Genomic DNA, 18,407 nt, shown 5'->3' on the forward strand with positions numbered 1-18,407 from the left:
ACAAACTAAAATGGGAGAAGGAGACCCCTTGAAAGAAGCCCTAGAGGAAGACACGCACGGAGTGGAACAACCTAGAATGACCCGGGGAAGAGAGAACCCCGGAAGCAGGAAGGCCAAAGAGATGCGGACCGAACCCAACGGGAACAGAGGCCTTCATAGGACGACCGCGCCGCCGGGCAACCCAAGGGTGACAAGAAAAAGTCCACCAGGCAAAAGGAGGCCAGGCCGAAAGCCAAGGCAGCTCACCAGAGGCCAAGGCAAACCAGGGAACGGAGCCTTATCCCCACCCGAAGAGGGGCAGCCTAGGACAGGTAGGAGAAGAGGGGCCGGTCAGGGCGAAGGCCCAGGCAGGCAGGGAAGAAACACAGGAAGAGGATAACAAGCAAACGACACGCACCCCCAACGTCGCCAAAACGGAAGGAACAGAATACAAGCATAAATAACCTAAGTAAGATCCCCAGGGGGGAACAGGCGAAGCAATGACAGGCTGTCGCAGGAGAAAAATAAAACTGCGCAGAAGGCAAGAAGCCAAGGACTCAAGGGAGACGAGAGAAGACCCCCCGATATCTGCAAAGGCTGACCACCGGCAGCGGAGAGCAGAGAAGCACAAACTGCTTTGAGGGAACTCAAGCACAGAACCCTCTCACAGGCAACAGGGAGAAACCCCGCAAAGTAGAAAACCGCCAGTGACGGCCGCAGACCCCAAGGGTACAGCACATCCGTAAATACTGGGGAGAACATGTACCACAATGAGAAACTCCGAAAGCAGTGTTAGGAATTGAACCCTAGAGCAGTGGGAGCCAGAGCTACCAGATACACATGACGCACCATAGAGCTACTGCATCGCGGTTGCAACAGTGCCTTAACCATTGACCGGGAACTACAAACCAGGGAAACACCAGAATAGGAACACATAATCTGTGGAGGAAGGACTGTGACCCTAAACACTAGGCCACACCATCACCGCCATCAACCCCCAAACCCCCAACGCCAACTGGCTGAGCGCCAGAGGAAACAGGAAAGGAAAACGGAGGGGAGACGGGGACAGCGGGAACCACAGAGAAGCAACCACCAGGAAGGAAGAGGGGGCACAAGGGCCGGCGAGGCACGAAAGCACCAACACCCCACGCAAGGAAGAATGGCGGAAACCTTTGCAGAAGAGCAACCTGAGGGGATGAAGAGAACCAACCAGGGCCACCTGAATCACCCTGCCAGGACCCCGAAGAGAAACCGAAGAAGGAGAAGATGAGCTAGCAGAACCGCACGCCCATCCACCCACCCTGGCAAAGAAAAAGCCAACCACGCCGAGCAAAAGAGGAGAGTGAGCGCCCCCAAAAGGCAAAGTAGGCACGGGTCACAAGAAGACCAGACGGACCTGAACGCCACACGTCGTCAGGAGATGGTCAAAGTGCACAGCAGCCAGCCAGCACCACCCAAGACGAGGACACCCAGCGTATCACGAGAACCAAGAACCCTGAGCCGAAAGAACAGAAGGGCATGAGAAGGGAGTAGACGTCCAGGCCAAGCCACATCAACGCCACAACCACCTGGACAAAAGAAAGACTAGGAAGAAGCAACCAGTCGACAGGGAAGGATGTAGCAGTGGCAGGATCAGAACCTGTGTACAGCGAGAGCCAATGCCACCAGAGGCGTAAGACTCACCAAAGAGCGAAAGCCCCTTAGAGAACCAAGCACCCTAGAAGCACGCAGTAGACCCCCTGCCCCCAGGGGAGCCAAAGCCTAAGGCAACACCAGAGGAACAGAGGGCAACCCAAAGGGGGAGGATAAAAAAAGGAGGAGCTGACCCAGGGCAAGAACAGCAACACCTCCGAAAGAGAGGATGCACAGGCAGCCCACAGCACTAGGTATAACCCGGCCTGCACACATCCAGGAACAAACCAGGTCCGACCAAGCAGACTTCCGAGAACAGACGAGAGCAGGTGTTCACAGGGTCGTACGGCAGTAGACACCAAAGGGCCAAGAAGCCAGAAGGGCCCCAGAGGAAACAAGAGGCATGAGCCACTGCAACAGACCAACATGCCCAGAAGCAAATAGAAGACCACGGCCAAGAGACCCAAGAAAGGGCAGCGACCCCTGAAGGGCCCGAAACTCTGAAACAGAGTGCAGCAACCGAGACCCAACACCGGCAAAAAGAACCAACTACCGCCAGGCGAAGGACCCAGGAGCCAGAGAAGGTGTGAGAACCAATCCGGCCGCCCACAGTGAGAGAGGCAGGATGTGGTAGAGGCATCGGGAAGGGCAGCACCAGAAGGCAGAAGCCAGGAGATGGCACAGAAGGGGTGCCACGGCCACAACCACCCCCCGAAAGGGATGGGAGGAATCCTACAGAAAACAGGGGGATGACCAAAGGCACGCCCGGATGAGCATGTTACACCAGATGCCCGATGAACCAAAGAGAAAGAGCTCCGTGGGGCCAAGAGCTGTCTAACACAAGATGTATTTGCAAAGCGTGCGTAACACCCAAGGGTCTCAAGGCACCGAATAACAGATGCATATTGTTACCCAACTCAATGGAACACAGTAGAGTAAGTTACTTGCCCAGAATCACAGAATGATGATGACGTTGCCAAGACTCAAACCCAGTTCACCAGGGGGAGGACAATCGCCCCAGCCGTTAGGCTGAATCCACTCCCCTCATTGGCAGGATGCAAACCCTTGCTCCGCGAGAAAGCTTTATCACAATGGGAAACACAAGCAGGAGAGAAGCTGAATGGAAGCAAAACCAGCAATGGCCTGCCACACAAGTATGCCGTACCAACACCAAGCCAGATTCAGAGGCAGCGAAAGAGAAGGGCATTTGGGAGGGCAAGCCCGCTCACCACAATACATAGGACACGAGTCTAGGAGCCAGAACCCAGTCCCAGCTCCAAGCTGTACAGCCGCCCGCCGGGGAACCAACAAGACGCCCAGCATAGGCAGGCACCCACATTCTGGCTGCAACAGATAAAGAGCCCCTCCTCACTGGGAGGCAATCAGTGGGTCGCACATGAGTGAAGGCATCGCGCAGCCGAGACTCGAACCGGGAGTTTGAATACCCGAACGGCAGTTCCGACACCGGAAACAAGGGCACAGAAAGTGAAACGGCAGAAGAACCACAAAAACGAGCATGGCCCGGCGCAAGTACTGTTGAAGTACAGCGCACACCACAGGATGCCCAAACCGAATCAGCCTTCAAGAGGCAGTAAAACAAAAACACACCTGATCGCTGAAGCCTAGGAGCGTTAGAAGAACCACATGTAGGCGGAAAACACCACCAACCCAGCACTGCTGCACCCCAGATGCTCAGCGGGGGAGTGGAGGTGCAAAAGCATTTAGAGATGCCGGGCAAAGTGGACAGGCAGCCGCCCCCATCGCTCAGCGCGATAGCGACGCCAAACAAAACCGCCGCCCCAATCCAAACATCCAAACATTACAAAAATAGAAGGGGAGCGGCGGCTGCAAGCAAACAGGGACGCTAGAGCAGACCCAGGAAAAACAGTAACTAATACATTATAGAGACCGGATAAACGATTACTGTCCTCATTCAGATGATCGGTGTTCTGTAGGAACGCAGAGAAAAAAACAGGTTGTTTCCTGTGTTGGTCCAACCCTTGGTTGAGAACCTTTTTAAATTATGGGTAAATGCTGTGTCTGGAACACGGGTGCTCTTTGTAACTGTGACGAGGAAGACGGACGTGGATGGTAATGTGCTCTCTTTAATTTGTTCCCTGCCGTGCCGGTTTCGTAAGCTGAATTTCCGATCCTGGTGACTCTGCTCTGCTGTGCGCCCCCCTCATGTTCCTACTTTGGACGCTGCGCCCAGCTGAGGCCTCTAGTAAGCACTGCTGTCGGAACATCTCACCTTCCCAAGGAGTAGCAGTGCAGCCCGCCCCCATTTCATTCAACCTCAACTTCCCTGGCAATCACACTGTTCGTGAAAATGTTCAAGGTTTGAATTTATAATTTTGGATCATTAATAGGATTTGCTAGTGGTCATTAGTATTTCCGGTAGCTCCGTGAATATTTAATAAACATGTTCAGCAATTTCTGCAAAGTGCACTTTGGTTGCAAACTGTACAATACTAAACAAGCATTTGCAATGCAATAGGTCTCGCATTAGGAAAGTTTAATCTATTGGTATTGTAAATGACAAACATTTTATTTATGTGTTGGTTTTGGAAATAGCGTAATTAATAGCATTGTCATTTACAATGACAATATTTTTAACTTTCGCAAACGTGACACCTATAGCATTTGTAATGCAATATGTGTTGTATTTACATGACTTAGATGTATTAATGTTACAAATAACAATGGCTTTTATTTTTTTTAATAATTAATACTTAAATAAAAGTTATTCTAATTTATAATGGCAATAGCTTACATTTTTGTAAATAACTTTTGGGAAGATTATGTTCATTGTATTTTATTGTGATGAAAATCCAAGAACAGCAGTGAAATATTGACATCTTTTTGTAACATTTGTAATAAAGCTTGAAACATTGAGAGAACATATATCAGAACCAGTTGTTGTTGAATGGCTGCACAGAGTGATTCTGTGTCGTTCAGTGGTGCTGAGTGATTCTGTGGCCTTCAGTGGTGCTGAGTGATGCTGTGGCCTTCAGGGGTGTTGAGTGATGCTGTGGCGTTCAGTGGTGCTGAATGATGCTGTGGCATTCAGTGGTGCTGTGGCGTTGACTGGTGCTGAGTGATGTTGTGGCGTTGAGTGATGTTGTGACATTGAGTGATGCTGTAGCATTGAGTGATGCTGTGGCCTTGAGTAATGCTGTGGCGTTGAGTGATGCTGTGGCGTTGAGTGATGCTGTGACATTGAGTGATGCTGTGACATTGAGTGATGCTGTGGCGTTGAGGGATGCTGTGTGCTGAGTGGTGCTGTGGCGTTGAGTGGTGCTGTGGCGTTGAGGGGTGCTGTGGCGTTGAGGGGTGCTGTGACGTTGAGGGGTGCTGTGACGTTGAGGGGTGCTGTGACGTTGAGGGGTGCTGTGGCATTCAGTGGTGCCGAGTGATTCTGTTGCGCTGAGTGATGCTGTGGCGTTGAGTGGTGCTGTGGCGTTGAGAAGTGCTGAGTGATGCTGTGGCTTTGAGAGATGCTGTGGCATTGAGTGATTCTGTGGCGTTGAGGGATGGTGTGCGCTGAGTGGTGCTGTGGCGTTGAGTGGTATTGTGGCATTGAGTGGTGCTGTGGCAATAAGTGGTGCTGTGGCGTTGAGGGGCGCAACACCAGCAATTCTACCAGCATAGAGCAGCAAGATTAATGCAATACAAACCAAAAGAAATAACAAAATCTACCCTACAGATTCAGATACACCACTAAGCAGGCTTGCAAACGGAACGCTGAGCGTGTTCAGGGTAAGACCAGCTTCGAGGCCAGAAACGTGCACATGCTACGTTCGGCGGACATCCGCTAAATGCTGTTCTCGCTTGACTAGTTAAGTTAATGGGCACAGCCGGGGAGCCCTGCGTTGTCCGGAGAAGTAAATCGAGCTGCCTATGAAGTGCGGCTCGGCCGTGAGGAGGCATAAAAGGTTGATTGTAGTAAATAAAAGCCTCGCAGATAATGTAGCCCAAGCATGAATTGCTGTCCAGTTAAGCGGAGCCCATGAGGAATGTGAATGAGTACTACGTAAAGTAAACTGCAAATGACATTTCGCAAATAACAATTCGCAAGAATGAATGTTTATGCGCTCTGGTGACACGAGAACATACATTTACACATGAAATGTATGCGGTGCGGCCGTGAGGAGACATACAAGGTTGATTAAAAACGAACGTTAGCAAAAAAAGCGCACATAATGCTCGTAAAAGGATTGTGTGAAACGCACAGTAGTTGGATACGAAGCTATAATGAAATTTCCGCTGAGGTGCGTGAGGAGTGGACGCCGAACATGAAACGCAACCTTCCAAGCTTCCATTTCTCCCAACAGAAAGCGCTACTCCAGAAAGCAAATTCAGCAACTCTTCAGAACAAGATGGTGCTAAACAGGTTAACTCTGGATTAGGGAGGGACCGGGCTGAAGTGTTGCGAAAGGGCTGATGGGGTTGAAGGTTAACTGTGAAGCGTATTTTACATTGAAAGGTAAACAAAAAACCTCTTACCCTCGGAAGCATCTAGTGAGTCAGGGGCGGGAGGCATTCCTTTGTAGCCTGGTGGGGGGGAATGCGAGGCACAAATGGTGTAATGGTTGTGTGATGGGGGGCAGGGGAGCGAGCGAGTGGGGGGAGCGAGCAAATGGGAGGGAACGATGCATTTCATTGAAGTCTGGTTCGAGGCTGATGGGTTTGACGTGCACGCGCATCACATGAACTGCACGTAATCCGCGCTTGTTCAAAGAGTTTGTTTCAACTCCTATAGATCTCGACATCTGCAATGCGCAAGCGCATTGGCAGAGGTCGAGACCTAAAAAACACTGTTGCAAAATGTGAGAATAATAGCGATTACGTAAAACAAAACGTAAATAGCCTGATGTTGCTTATTAAAAAAGGATGCAGTACCAACGCTTTGAGAACACGCCTGACTGAGTAACAATGTGTTCTGTTCTTCTAGCGCCAGTTGTTAATGGTAACGTGTTTATACAGATGCCGCCGGGCCCTGGTATTGATTTGTTAGGCTACCAGTAAAATAAACATCTTTCTTTTATCTTTGTAATTTTTTTTATTTCAAAAACGAGATTCGGGTGGTTTTAATTAAATCTCGCTATTTCTAATCCAGTAACTATTTTCCTCTGCGGCTTCTTCTTTTGTTTTATCCCACACGTTCTCACATACTGCCTTCTCTGCTCTCATACATGCACAAATATGCATACACATACATGGGGACCTCTCAAGAGTGGGGGTGGGGCAGGGAGACAGTTTCTCGCGGATAAATGTAAACCGTACCTCTCTGCATATTCCTAACACATGAACTGTTACTTTGCATGTTTCTTTGATATACTTTATAGCTTGTTATTTTCACGTCTCTTAATTCTATTATCTGAAGCGCTGCTATACCTGATGGTCTGGTTGGCGCTATAAATAAATAATTATGCAGAGGTTTTCCAACTGTGGTGTCCGGGCACACTTCAGACAGCAGCCTCGTGCTGTTTCTACCTCATTCAGGATCTATTATCGATCCCATCTTGTTTACAATGTCACCCAACACTCGTGGTGCAAAACAAGCGCCAGGCCACTATTAATGCATTATATGCTATAGAAATACCTTCAGAATAAAGGGTCAATAAGACGCGGTGCAGCCTTAGGCCAGACACAAAAAAGGGTCAAAATACAAAAAGGTTCCAGATTGATTATATTTACAACCACATTCATTAGCAACACTTCACAGAGTTTTCCAATGAAGCATTACTTTCCTTTTATCATGTTTCTTTAAACACTAGTGTTCACTTCTGCTTTGCCGCTAGCAGTGCCCCCCCCCCCCTCTCTCTCTCTCTCTTCTAGGTATTGCCTCTCCTTCTCTCTGTCTCGCTCCTCCTGAGTGGTCGTAAAGTGGTCAAATTGCTTTTATTCACAACCACACACATTAGCAACACTTAACAGTTTACCAGTGAAGCGCTACTTTTGTTTTCTCGTGTTTCTTTAAACAAGTGTTCACGTCTCCTGCTTTGCTGCTACCAGCTGCTCCCCCCTCTCTCTTTCTTCCACTTATTGCCTTTCCTTCTTTCTCTGTCTCGCTCCTCCTCCTTAGTGGTCACAAAGTGGCCAGATAGGTGTTACTCACAACCACACACATTAGCACCACTTTACAGAGTTTGTCTTCTCTTTGTTTAAACAACATTGTTATCCCCGGGTAAGGAAGTGCACCATTCCTGGAGGTACTGCAATACCTGGTGCAGCCTCGGCACAGAGAGAGAAACAAGCATTTACAATGCAATGGTCTCGGCATTATTAAAGGTATTGGGATTGCTCATGACATTTTTTTCTTTTTTTTCAAAAAACATAAATAAATTGTATTGTCATTTACAATGGCAATAGGTGAGCATTAGAGAGTAGTAGAGAGTATTTGCGGACACAGAGCCACACACACAGACAGAGCCGTACACACACACACACACACACACAAACAGAGCCACGCACACACACACACACACACAGAGCCACACACACACACATCAGGATTCAAGCAAGCCGGGCCGAAGACGGCTGAAATGCCAGAAACCGGTCCCCGGTAGCTTGTTTCCTTCCCAGTATAAGAATTGGCTTGGTAGTTTGGTCTGCCCTGTTCCCATGATGCACTGGGCCAGGGTCAGACTAAATTGCATATAGCCAAGTTCTGAGCTGGGATGGTGCAGTGAGCTAAAAAACGGTGATGGATAAAGCCCTGATCTTTGGACTGGGTAAGAGTGGTCTGCTTAATTCAGACACTCTGTTTATCACCACCCCCTTTTCTGAATAATTTTTGTCCACCATAAGCGTGGAAGGGTATACTCAGATGTGAGTCCCTAGCTCATTGCACCATCAAGATTCAAGCAAGCCGGGCCGAAGACGGCTGAAATGTCAGAAACCGGTCCCCGGTAGCTTGTTTCCTTCCCAGTATAAGAATTGGCTTGGTAGTTTGGTCTGCCCTGTTCCCATGATGCACTGGGCCAGGGTCAGACTAGTTTGCATATAGCCAAGTTCTGAGCTGGGATGGTGCAGTGAGCTAAAAAACGGTGATGGATAAAGCCCTGATCTTTGGACTGGGTAAGAGTGGTCTGCTTAATTCAGACACTCTGTTTATCACCACCCCCTTTTCTGAATCATTTTTGTCCACCATAAGCGTGGAAGGGTATACTCAGATGTGAGTCCCTAGCTCATTGCATCATCAGGATTCAAGCAAGCCGGGCCGAAGACGGCTGAAATGCCAGAAACCGGTCCCCGGTAGCTTGTTTCCTTCCCAGTATAAGAATTGGCTTGGTAGTTTGGTCTGCCCTGTTCCCATGATGCACTGGGCCAGGGTCAGACTAATTTGCATATAGCCAAGTTCTGAGCTGGGATGGTGCAGTGAGCTAAAAAACGGTGATGGATAAAGCCCTGATCTTTGGACTGGGTAAGAGTGGTCTGCTTAATTCAGACACTCTGTTTATCACCACCCCCTTTTCTGAATCATTTTTGTCCACCATAAGCGTGGAAGGGTATACTCAGATGTGAGTCCCTAGCTCATTGCACCATCAGGATTCAAGCAAGCCGGGCCGAAGACGGCTGAAATGCCAGAAACCGGTCCCCGGTAGCTTGTTTCCTTCCCAGTATAAGAATTGGCTAGTAGTTTGGTCTGCCCTGTTCCCATGATGCACTGGGCCAGGGTCAGACTAATTTGCATATAGCCAAGTTCTGAGCTGGGATGGTGCAGTGAGCTAAAAAAACGGTGATGGATAAAGCTCTGATCTTTGGACTGGGTAAGAGTGGTCTGCTTAATTCAGACACTCTGTTTATCACCACCCCCTTTTCTGAATCATTTTTGTCCACCATAAGCGTGGAAGGGTATACTCAGATGTGAGTCCCTAGCTCATTGCACCATCAGGATTCAAGCAAGCCGGGCCGAAGACGGCTGAAATGCCAGAAACCGGTCCCCGGTAGCTTGTTTCCTTCCCAGTATAAGAATTGGCTTGGTAGTTTGGTCTGCCCTGTTCCCATGATGCACTGGGCCAGGGTCAGACTAATTTGCATATAGCCAAGTTCTGAGCTGGGATGGTGCAGTGAGCTAAAAAACGGTGATGGATAAAGCCCTGATCTTTGGACTGGGTAAGAGTGGTCTGCTTAATTCAGACACTCTGTTTATCACCACCCCCTTTTCTGAATCATTTTTGTCCACCATAAGCGTGGAAGGGTATACTCAGATGTGAGTCCCTAGCTCATTGCACCATCAGGATTCAAGCAAGCCGGGCCGAAGACGGCTGAAATGCCAGAAACCGGTCCCCGGTAGCTTGTTTCCTTCCCAGTATAAGAATTGGCTTGGTAGTTTGGTCTGCCCTGTTCCCATGATGCACTGGGCCAGGGTCAGACTAATTTGCATACAGCCAAGTTCGGAGCTGGGATGGTGCAGTGAGCTAAAAAACGGTGATGGATAAAGCCCTGATCTTTGGACTGGGTAAGAGTGGTCTGCTTAATTCAGACACTCTGTTCATCACCACCCCCTTTTCTGAAACACACACATAGAGCAGCGCACACACACAGAGCCACGCGCACACACACACAGAGCCACACACAGCCACGCACACACAGCCAGAGCCACGCGCACACGCAGAGCCACGCGCACACACAGAGAGCCACGCGCACACACAGAGAGCCACGTGCACACACAGAAAGCCACGTGCACACACAGAGAGCCATGCGCACACACAGAGAGCCACGCGCACACACAGAGAGCCACGCGCACACACAGAGAGCCACGCGCACACACAGAGAGCCACGCGCACACACAGAGACCCACGCGCACACACAGAGAGCCACCCGCACACAGACAGAGCCACGCGCACTAACGGACAGAGCCACGCGCACACACAGACAGAGCCACGCGCACACACAGACAGAGCGACGTGCACACAAGACAGAGCCACGCGCACACACAGACAGAGCCACGCGCACACAGACAGAGCCACGCGCACACAGACAGAGCCACGTGCACACACAGAGAGAGCCACGTGCACACACACATACAGAGCCACCCAAGCAGTCATTCACATAGAGCCACCCACACACACACACAGAGACACCCACACACACAGCCACCTACACACACACACACACACACACACAGAGCCACCCACACATAGAGCCACCTACAAAAAAAGCGGCACACACAGACAGACAGAGCCACACAAACAGACAGAGCCACACAAACAGACAGATTTAAATTAAGGCAAATTTAGAACGGTGTCAGCTGTGAGAGTCCTCCGTAGAAGAAACTCCAACATGGGTCAAGTTGCATAAAGCCACACTAACCAAAGCAGAGATCTGTACCTCAAGGTGTCCTAAGTCAGAATATCAACTATCCCTCACCACGTTACATCATAGCATCAGTCATATCCAAAGGACTTTCCACAAACTGTAAGCAGTAAATTTCCATACTATCAGAGCACACTGGTTTCTATACACCGCCTTGCTGTTCTCATAAATCGTTACTCCAGCCGTCTTCTGTCTCGTCTCCTTGTCCCATGATAATTCTCCTTCCATCTTATCTCATTTTTTCATACCAGTTGCAGCTTTACATACCTCCTCATCTACTAGGAACAAAGATTCTCTCACTAACAAAGTCTTGTCCACCTGCAGTGGGAATACAAAATGCATGCAACATTTCTCCAAGAAATCTGTTAACTTAAGACCTAGTCTTGACACACATCACTTATGTGCCCAAAATCATTTCTTCAGATAACAGTAATGTGCTTCCTTCACAGTGCCTTACAAATAGGAAGGCATTTTCCATGTTGAATTTCTATATGCAGACCAGCTTTTTTGTGGTTTCACTCTAAGCATATAAATAGTTCATGTGTTGTGCTGTTAACTATTCTATGTCTACAAAACACATATGTTTATATGCTCACTGTTTTCTACAAAAACATGTTTATATGCCCATTCAAGATGAGGATTTGCTCCATGATCTATTGTATTGAAAATCTTGGACGGAAAGTTCTGAAGAGGCCTGATGGTGGTAAATACAACGGAAAAGGTAGATGCCAGAGCGTGCTAGGGGTTGGGGGGGGGGGGGTGACAGACTGAAGATGGAGCTATGGAAAGGGTGGAGAGATGCAAAGATTGAGTTGAGAATGAGGTAGATATGAGAGGGGAACAAAAAGGATAGAGAATAGTGGATGACATAGATAGAAAGAGAGACAGTGAAAATGGAGTTGAGGGGAGGCCAGACAGACTGAGATGGAACTATGAGTGATATAAACAGTGCAAGTCAAATATATTGTTAAATAGTCCAAAGGCAGCACTGTTTCAATGACACTACACGCCTTCCTGCAAATACTGAGCCTAGGTTCTGCAACACAAGGCTAGATATCCAGCAAAGCACTATATTTTTTCAAAATGTGCACACATATTAAGTAAGCAAAAATGGGTCATTACGCAACTGTAAGTTAATAAATATTTAGATAGACAAATCATTATTAGGCAGTATAATAGTTTCCAAAGAGAAAGAAGAGTTATTAAGCAGTAGAGATTGCTGCTGAGGGCAATAATGAATGATGGGCCCGAGATAGAGTTACAGGCCTGAACCATCGACAAGGGTGTGTAACCATGATAACCGGCTTTCACAACTGTTATAGCCCGAGGACTCTAAGGAGATCACAACATTCGACCCAGTGTGGGTAAAATGTAATACATTTTAAAGAAGAAGAAATACGAACACTGGCACTCTCTTGAGGATTACAATATCAATTTGTAAACGCAATGAACTGAATTGAAAAACGTCAAAAAAAGTCACCTACATTTCCACAACTTGCCATCTCGGTTCTCAAACAATGAGACGGCCTATTCAAAGGTGAGTGTGCACTGAAGAGTACTACAACCCGCTTAAAGGTGAGCACATGCATCTGTGAGCACATGACCCTTCAACTGGTAAGGTGTCCTGGGTTAGTGCAGGTAAACCTGATAGGTAGTTTTCAACGAAAAGGTAAAACTACCTCATTGCGAACGAACAGCGTGTGTTCATTCATAGCTTCTCTGGTGTTTAGTCAAGTACAGACAACACAGAGGGTGCCTGCTAATGGAAAGGCAGGAGGTAGCTGTGCAGAGCGACGCTTGGCAAGGACCGTTGGCTCCACCACGCACAGTGACTGCATCGCGCCAAATCGCATCGACTTCCTGAAGCAAACAATCCAACAAAAACAAGCATCGGCGAAGCCGACAGTTACCTCAAAAGCGTGCTCGCAGCGCAACAAAGGTGAATCGTTAAGGGGCGTGTGGTGGGCTGTTTGCAAGCTCGAGATAAGCCACGGCAAGCAAGCGAGAATAAAAGCCTATTCCCCAGCATTTCCGAAGGATGCCTGACTCAGCTGGCATGGAATTATTCATTTAGCTGCTGGGATGTGCCTAGATGTCAGAGCAACCCGAGTCGTTTTCAAGTACCGCAAGCAGATAATTATGGCTTTATAAAACAAAGAGGGTGAGTTTATGCCTCCAGGCTGGAAAAAAAACAAAACAGGACCATATGGTTGTCAGACATGATTAAAAGGCTCGCCTCTCGTCCCATCCCCTCAATGTCTCACATGCGAGCCGGGCACATGACGGGGTTAGGCCCGCTGGAGCCAAGTTCAGGCCTGTACTCGGATAATCCGTAAAACAAGACAAGTTTCTTGAACATGCTTACCGCTTTCTCAGCAGAACCCGGCCCCTGATACGAAGACTCTTCTCCTTCTGCTGCCTCTTGGGAACCAGATGGCGCGAGCACCCGCTGCCTGTGGTACCACGCCAGCTCTCCAAGAGTTGTGAAACAGCGCGAGCTTCCACTACAACACACAGCTGCGAGCCAGGGGACAACTGCACGAGCTCTCGACGTGCGTGTGCGCGCGCTTGGTCGTCCCAGCATCTGCAGACATGATGAACTTGAAAGATGCTAGCTGCATTTCATGTTTTCAACTTGAATAACATCATTGTGTGTTTTTTATAATTAAGGCAAGAGGCCCCTTCTCAAACAGAATACTTAAAAAAAAATGCTGGACTTAAAAGCGACTCGCAGCAGATAAGAGACTCGGCGTGCATTAGTTGCCGAAGGACAGACGTGTTCTTGAAGGAGAGCCATGTTGTTGGTGCCAACCTCCGGGATCCTTCTCCGTTGGGCTGTTGCTGTTGCCCCACTCGCCGGAAGTGGAGGACCGCGGGCTCTAGTGCCCTGATCTCGGGTTCAGTCAAGATCGCCGGACACCCAGGAGATATGTTCAAACTTTTTAGTGCCGGAGGCGAGTGCATTCTGCACTAGTTGGAGCCTCCTTCGTCACACTAAATGGGATATCAGAGCATTATCGACAACAATAGCGACACTACTATAGCATCAAAGTCAGATGGCTTCCAGAGTAGACTTCATACTATGTCTGCCATTATGGATGTGGGCCTCGTAGGATATAACTGGGCTTTTATGGTTGTACTTCAAAGAGAGAAAATGCCAGGTCAACAAGGGGGAGTACACAAATGCAGTGGTGGCCGGTGCGCATGCGTGGTGGCGAAAATTACAGTTCTAACGCAGATGCAGTCGGCAACATTTTCTCATCCAATGGTAACTCCAACAGATTATCTATTTTGCGTGTACTCTACCCATTACCACTGATAAACTAAATTTACTCTTGATAAAAAATAAATCTACCCCGGTTTCCAGAATGAACAAGAACAAGTAAAACAAGACCAAGACGATCCTCACCGGCAGAAGAGAAAAAAAAATGGCGCCCGCCAGCTTCCGAATTTTTTGGATTCGGGGGCGTGGTTTTGCTGTTTTGAGTGACAGACAACGTCACTGTCTAAAGAACAGCAAAACTTACGCCCCCAAATCCGAAAAAGACGGGGCTAAATCGGAGTGACGCATCTCTCCTCCAATGGCTGGCCTCCGTTTAGGAAGCCAGCCAATGGAGGAGAGACAGGGCAGGGAGGCGGGTTCTAAAGCCCTACTAAGTAACATTAAATCTCCGGACCGGAAGCTTATAGGTCCCTCGACCTAAAAAAGGTTCAAAAGACAACAAGCCTTTACAATGCAATAGGTCTTTCATGTACGCGAGTTTAAGCTATTCGCATTGTAAATTACAATGTCTTTTATGTATGTTTTGGTTTTTAAAACAAATAAAAGGCATTGTCATTTGCAATGCTAGTAGCTTAAACTCTTGCAAATGCGAGGCCTATTGCCTTGCAAATGCTTGTTCTCTCTAGGGATTCTAATAAAAAAAATTACAGAACCTCATAGCATTCTGTGACACACGTATTAGTAGGGAGTTATGAGAGAGTAGAGGATGATGTAAGAAAGGATCAACAGGGCCTACACACCAATAGAGCATGCTGTAAAAATGCAACTCAATGCAGTGTGTATGATCTTTCAACTGGCATGCTCTGAGAAATGTGGATCAAAAAGGAACGGAGAATGGAAAGTTGCTAATCTATGAGAGCAGCTCAGAAGTCCCACAAAATCAGATAACATTCAGATACCATTCATGTTTACTACTTCTGCTGTTACCCCATGTGATATGAACCCTAAAAGCTTTTGCGCAACGTTTTCCAAGTCAGTTGGCCCCATCAGTTCTGATTTCTACTGCAAGATAAAGCATTTAACCATACACTTTACTGAGACCTCCTAGGTTCCCCCATATCATAATTCCTATAAACTAGTCTTTAAGGAATGGCAAAAACACTTACTCAGTGAAGATACAGTCCAGTCCTGGGAGCGACTCGTACTCCCCAAATGGTCTGAGTGCCACGTCATTCATGCTATGAGTTCCAGAAATACAGCACTCGAGCTTCAGTAACGTGTTAAGCATTGCCAGCTTCAGTTGCTTGGTTAAAAGATCATCTCCCCACTCACTGGAGTGGTGTGCAATCTCTTTCTTCATGTACTCCCCAACACTAACTGAAAGGGGCACATCCCCATGGAGGAACTCCCGTGCCTCGTTCCAAATCTTGGAGTAGAAGCTGCTCACGGTCTCCAATAATTCTACTCCAATTACCTTTCCCGAACTTGAATAAGAGACTGAGGGAAATGGTTGGTGCCCCCCCATCTCCACACGTTTATTCTCTTCCGTTAGCGCTGACTCATGCAGTAATCCATATCTGGAAGCCACGTGAAATACAGGGTTCCCATCTGAGGGACCATGAATCCAATGAGCACCGATCTCCACCACTCCCTTGCCTAAAAGAAAAGGAGAATCCGAGTTACACAAGGCGGCATGAAACTGGAGAAATGCAATTGGTTAAACTGGGGGTTGTATTTTGGGGGCAGGGTATTCATACTGGAGGATGCAGCCACCCTGGTAGGAATAAAGTTATTGATTTCATGCTAGGCCCTCCGGTTACAGACACAGTCCGATGGGTCATGTTAGGCCATCATTCACCCTCCAACTGTACATAACTGCCTGGTGTGACTGACTGACTGACACACACACGCACACACGCACCCTCGCCCCACATCCAACCAACAAAAGCATTACATGCATCATCACATTTTCACAGCACCCACACTCAACGTTCTACACAGTGGTCGGAGTGGGGGGGAAACCCAGAGGATAGGGTCAGTGAGCACAGTTAGAGGTGCGGCCAGAAGGAGCAAAACATTCCAATTATTGGTAGTTGTTTGGCATTTCACTGATCAGTTAAAGCTTATAACGTTATTCAATTCAACTAATGGACACACATGTTTAAGTTTTAATCTGAGTTATTGACATTAAAATACATTCATAACGTGAGATACGTTCCAATAACAATGCCCCTGATGGAGCGAGGCTCTAGCAAAACATTTTGTATACCCCTCGTAAAATCATTTTCTCATAACCATAATATGTGCCAATCGAGTAAAGTTAGCTAACCAACAGAAAGAAAAAACACACGCACAGAAAAGTACACGTGGGATACTTATTTGCTTGTGTTGCAGATCATAATACATTAATCTTGTGAATTGTCATAATCATATAGTGCGATAACGCTTTAAATTAACCAAGCTATGCATGCATGTTTATTGTAAGTATTAATTGTGGCAAAAACGGAGGAGAAATGGTAAGAAACAACGCCGTTATTTAGCTTAAAAGGCTAGGTAAATACTAATAGGGTATACTTACAATGGGGGGAGGTAAACAGAAGGGCTTTACTTCAAAATCTAGCGTTTAATTGTGTTTGTTTTCATAATAGTTCCAGACAAGGCCTATGCGGCCTAAGTATAAATGGAGGTTTTGCGAGACTCCAAGAAAGTATCTTTCTACGCATGCGCGACTGCACTCGAGAGATGTATGCGCAGCTTGTGCCTGGGCTGCTGATGTCAAGGCCAGTTCAAAAACAACAGTTGATGGACAGAATGCAGACCAATGTCATACATTCACCCCGTTTTTTGCACTCCACACCACCCCAGTTCAGACATGGCCATATGCAAATCAGCCTTGACCCTGTGCCTCATGGGAACAGTCCAGCCTGAACTGCCAAGCCATGTCTTACCTGGACCAGAATCAAGCATCCTAGGACCGGTTTCTGGCTATCAGCTGTCATCAGCCAGGATAGCTTGACTACAGTGGTGTGGAGAGCACGGGACTCACGTCTGAGCATACCCGTCAGATGTCAAACCCAGTATGACCTGAAAAGCAGAATGGTGCCAAGATGGAATGTCCGAGTTGTGAGCCTGGGAAAGTTGACCGAAGTGTCAGTATAAGGACAAAAATTATATTTTGCAACATGGACAACTATGAACGCATGAAAATTATGGAAGTGACTTGGCAAAAAATTAGACAATGAGGACATGAGGTGATCTTCATCCGCCCCTCGAATGGACCAATGGAAATTGAGTGTGGACCTGAAAGTTTCACATTTTAGTTAGATAGTTGAGGGAAAAAGGGTATAAAAGACGCTGTTTGGAAGAGAGAAATAATGCTTGCTATGAATTTCTTTCGCACCACGACATGCTGTCACACTGATCGATTTTTGGGTGGAAAGACTTTGAAATTTTTCCTGACTTTAACTTTTGATGAGGACGGAGTCTTGATGGGAGGTGAACATCGAGGAAGATAGAGAGGCTGCCTTTGGGAACTTTGCTGTTTAATCCTGATTTCTTTTTTACCAAGAAGATGGGTAATATGTCTTTGAATTTTATAATTTCTGAACTATTCTGCAAATAAATGTAAACTAATTGAATTACTTTTATCGTTTACTTGAAGTGATTTAAGAAATGTTTTACTAGATTTTCTAAATAAAGATTAAACTTCCAAGCATAAGGTCATGCTAGAAAAACCTAAAGTGAAATAAAAATTAAATAAATGGAGAATTAAGCGGGTCTTGTTGTCCATCAACTAACTTTTACTAGCTGATATATTGACCAAACAGTGGGGTGCCTTTAATGCCGTTTTATGAAATCTAAATACCATGGTGACATTAATTAAAATGCATTTGTATATAATGTATAGAATTTAACTTTTTGATGAATTAGGGTACTCCGCTATCCAGAAGCTCGTTTTCTGATTTTCGCGGATATCAGAAGTAGTGTGATTTGCGTGCCTGAGCAACTCGCGGTGCTATGGGCCTCACCGACAAGTGAAGTGTGATAGCTCCTGAGTATTTCGTGATGGTTTGAGGATTGTTTGAGAGCAGCGCTGGATCAGTTTTCTTGGTAGCAGGAGTCTGGTTGCTATAGGTTAGTTTGGATAAGCAATGTATAGATTGATAAAGTTAATGTATATATGCCCACATGCATCAAGCATTTTTGGAGTCGCAAACGGTGCGATTCCTTAAAATCGGCCGTTTGCGAT

The 18,407-nt window shown here is 47.1% G+C and overlaps 1 protein-coding gene across 3 annotated transcripts in view; it reads right to left on the reverse strand.

The window, feature by feature from the left end:
* Positions 1-18,407, reverse strand: part of PAOX (polyamine oxidase) — a 747,166-nt gene that overhangs the window by 584,891 nt on the left and 143,868 nt on the right. For all 3 annotated transcript variants that reach the window (XM_086921851.1, XM_086921853.1, XM_086921852.1), the window contains one exon: positions 15,325-15,814. In XM_086921851.1, coding sequence (XP_086777977.1) covers positions 15,325-15,814 — 490 coding nt within the window. The remainder of the gene's footprint in view (positions 1-15,324; positions 15,815-18,407) is intronic.

The sequence above is a fragment of the Lissotriton vulgaris genome, chromosome 5 (genome assembly GCF_964263255.1).
Source record: "Lissotriton vulgaris chromosome 5, aLisVul1.2, whole genome shotgun sequence".
NCBI lineage: Eukaryota > Metazoa > Chordata > Amphibia > Caudata > Salamandridae > Lissotriton > Lissotriton vulgaris.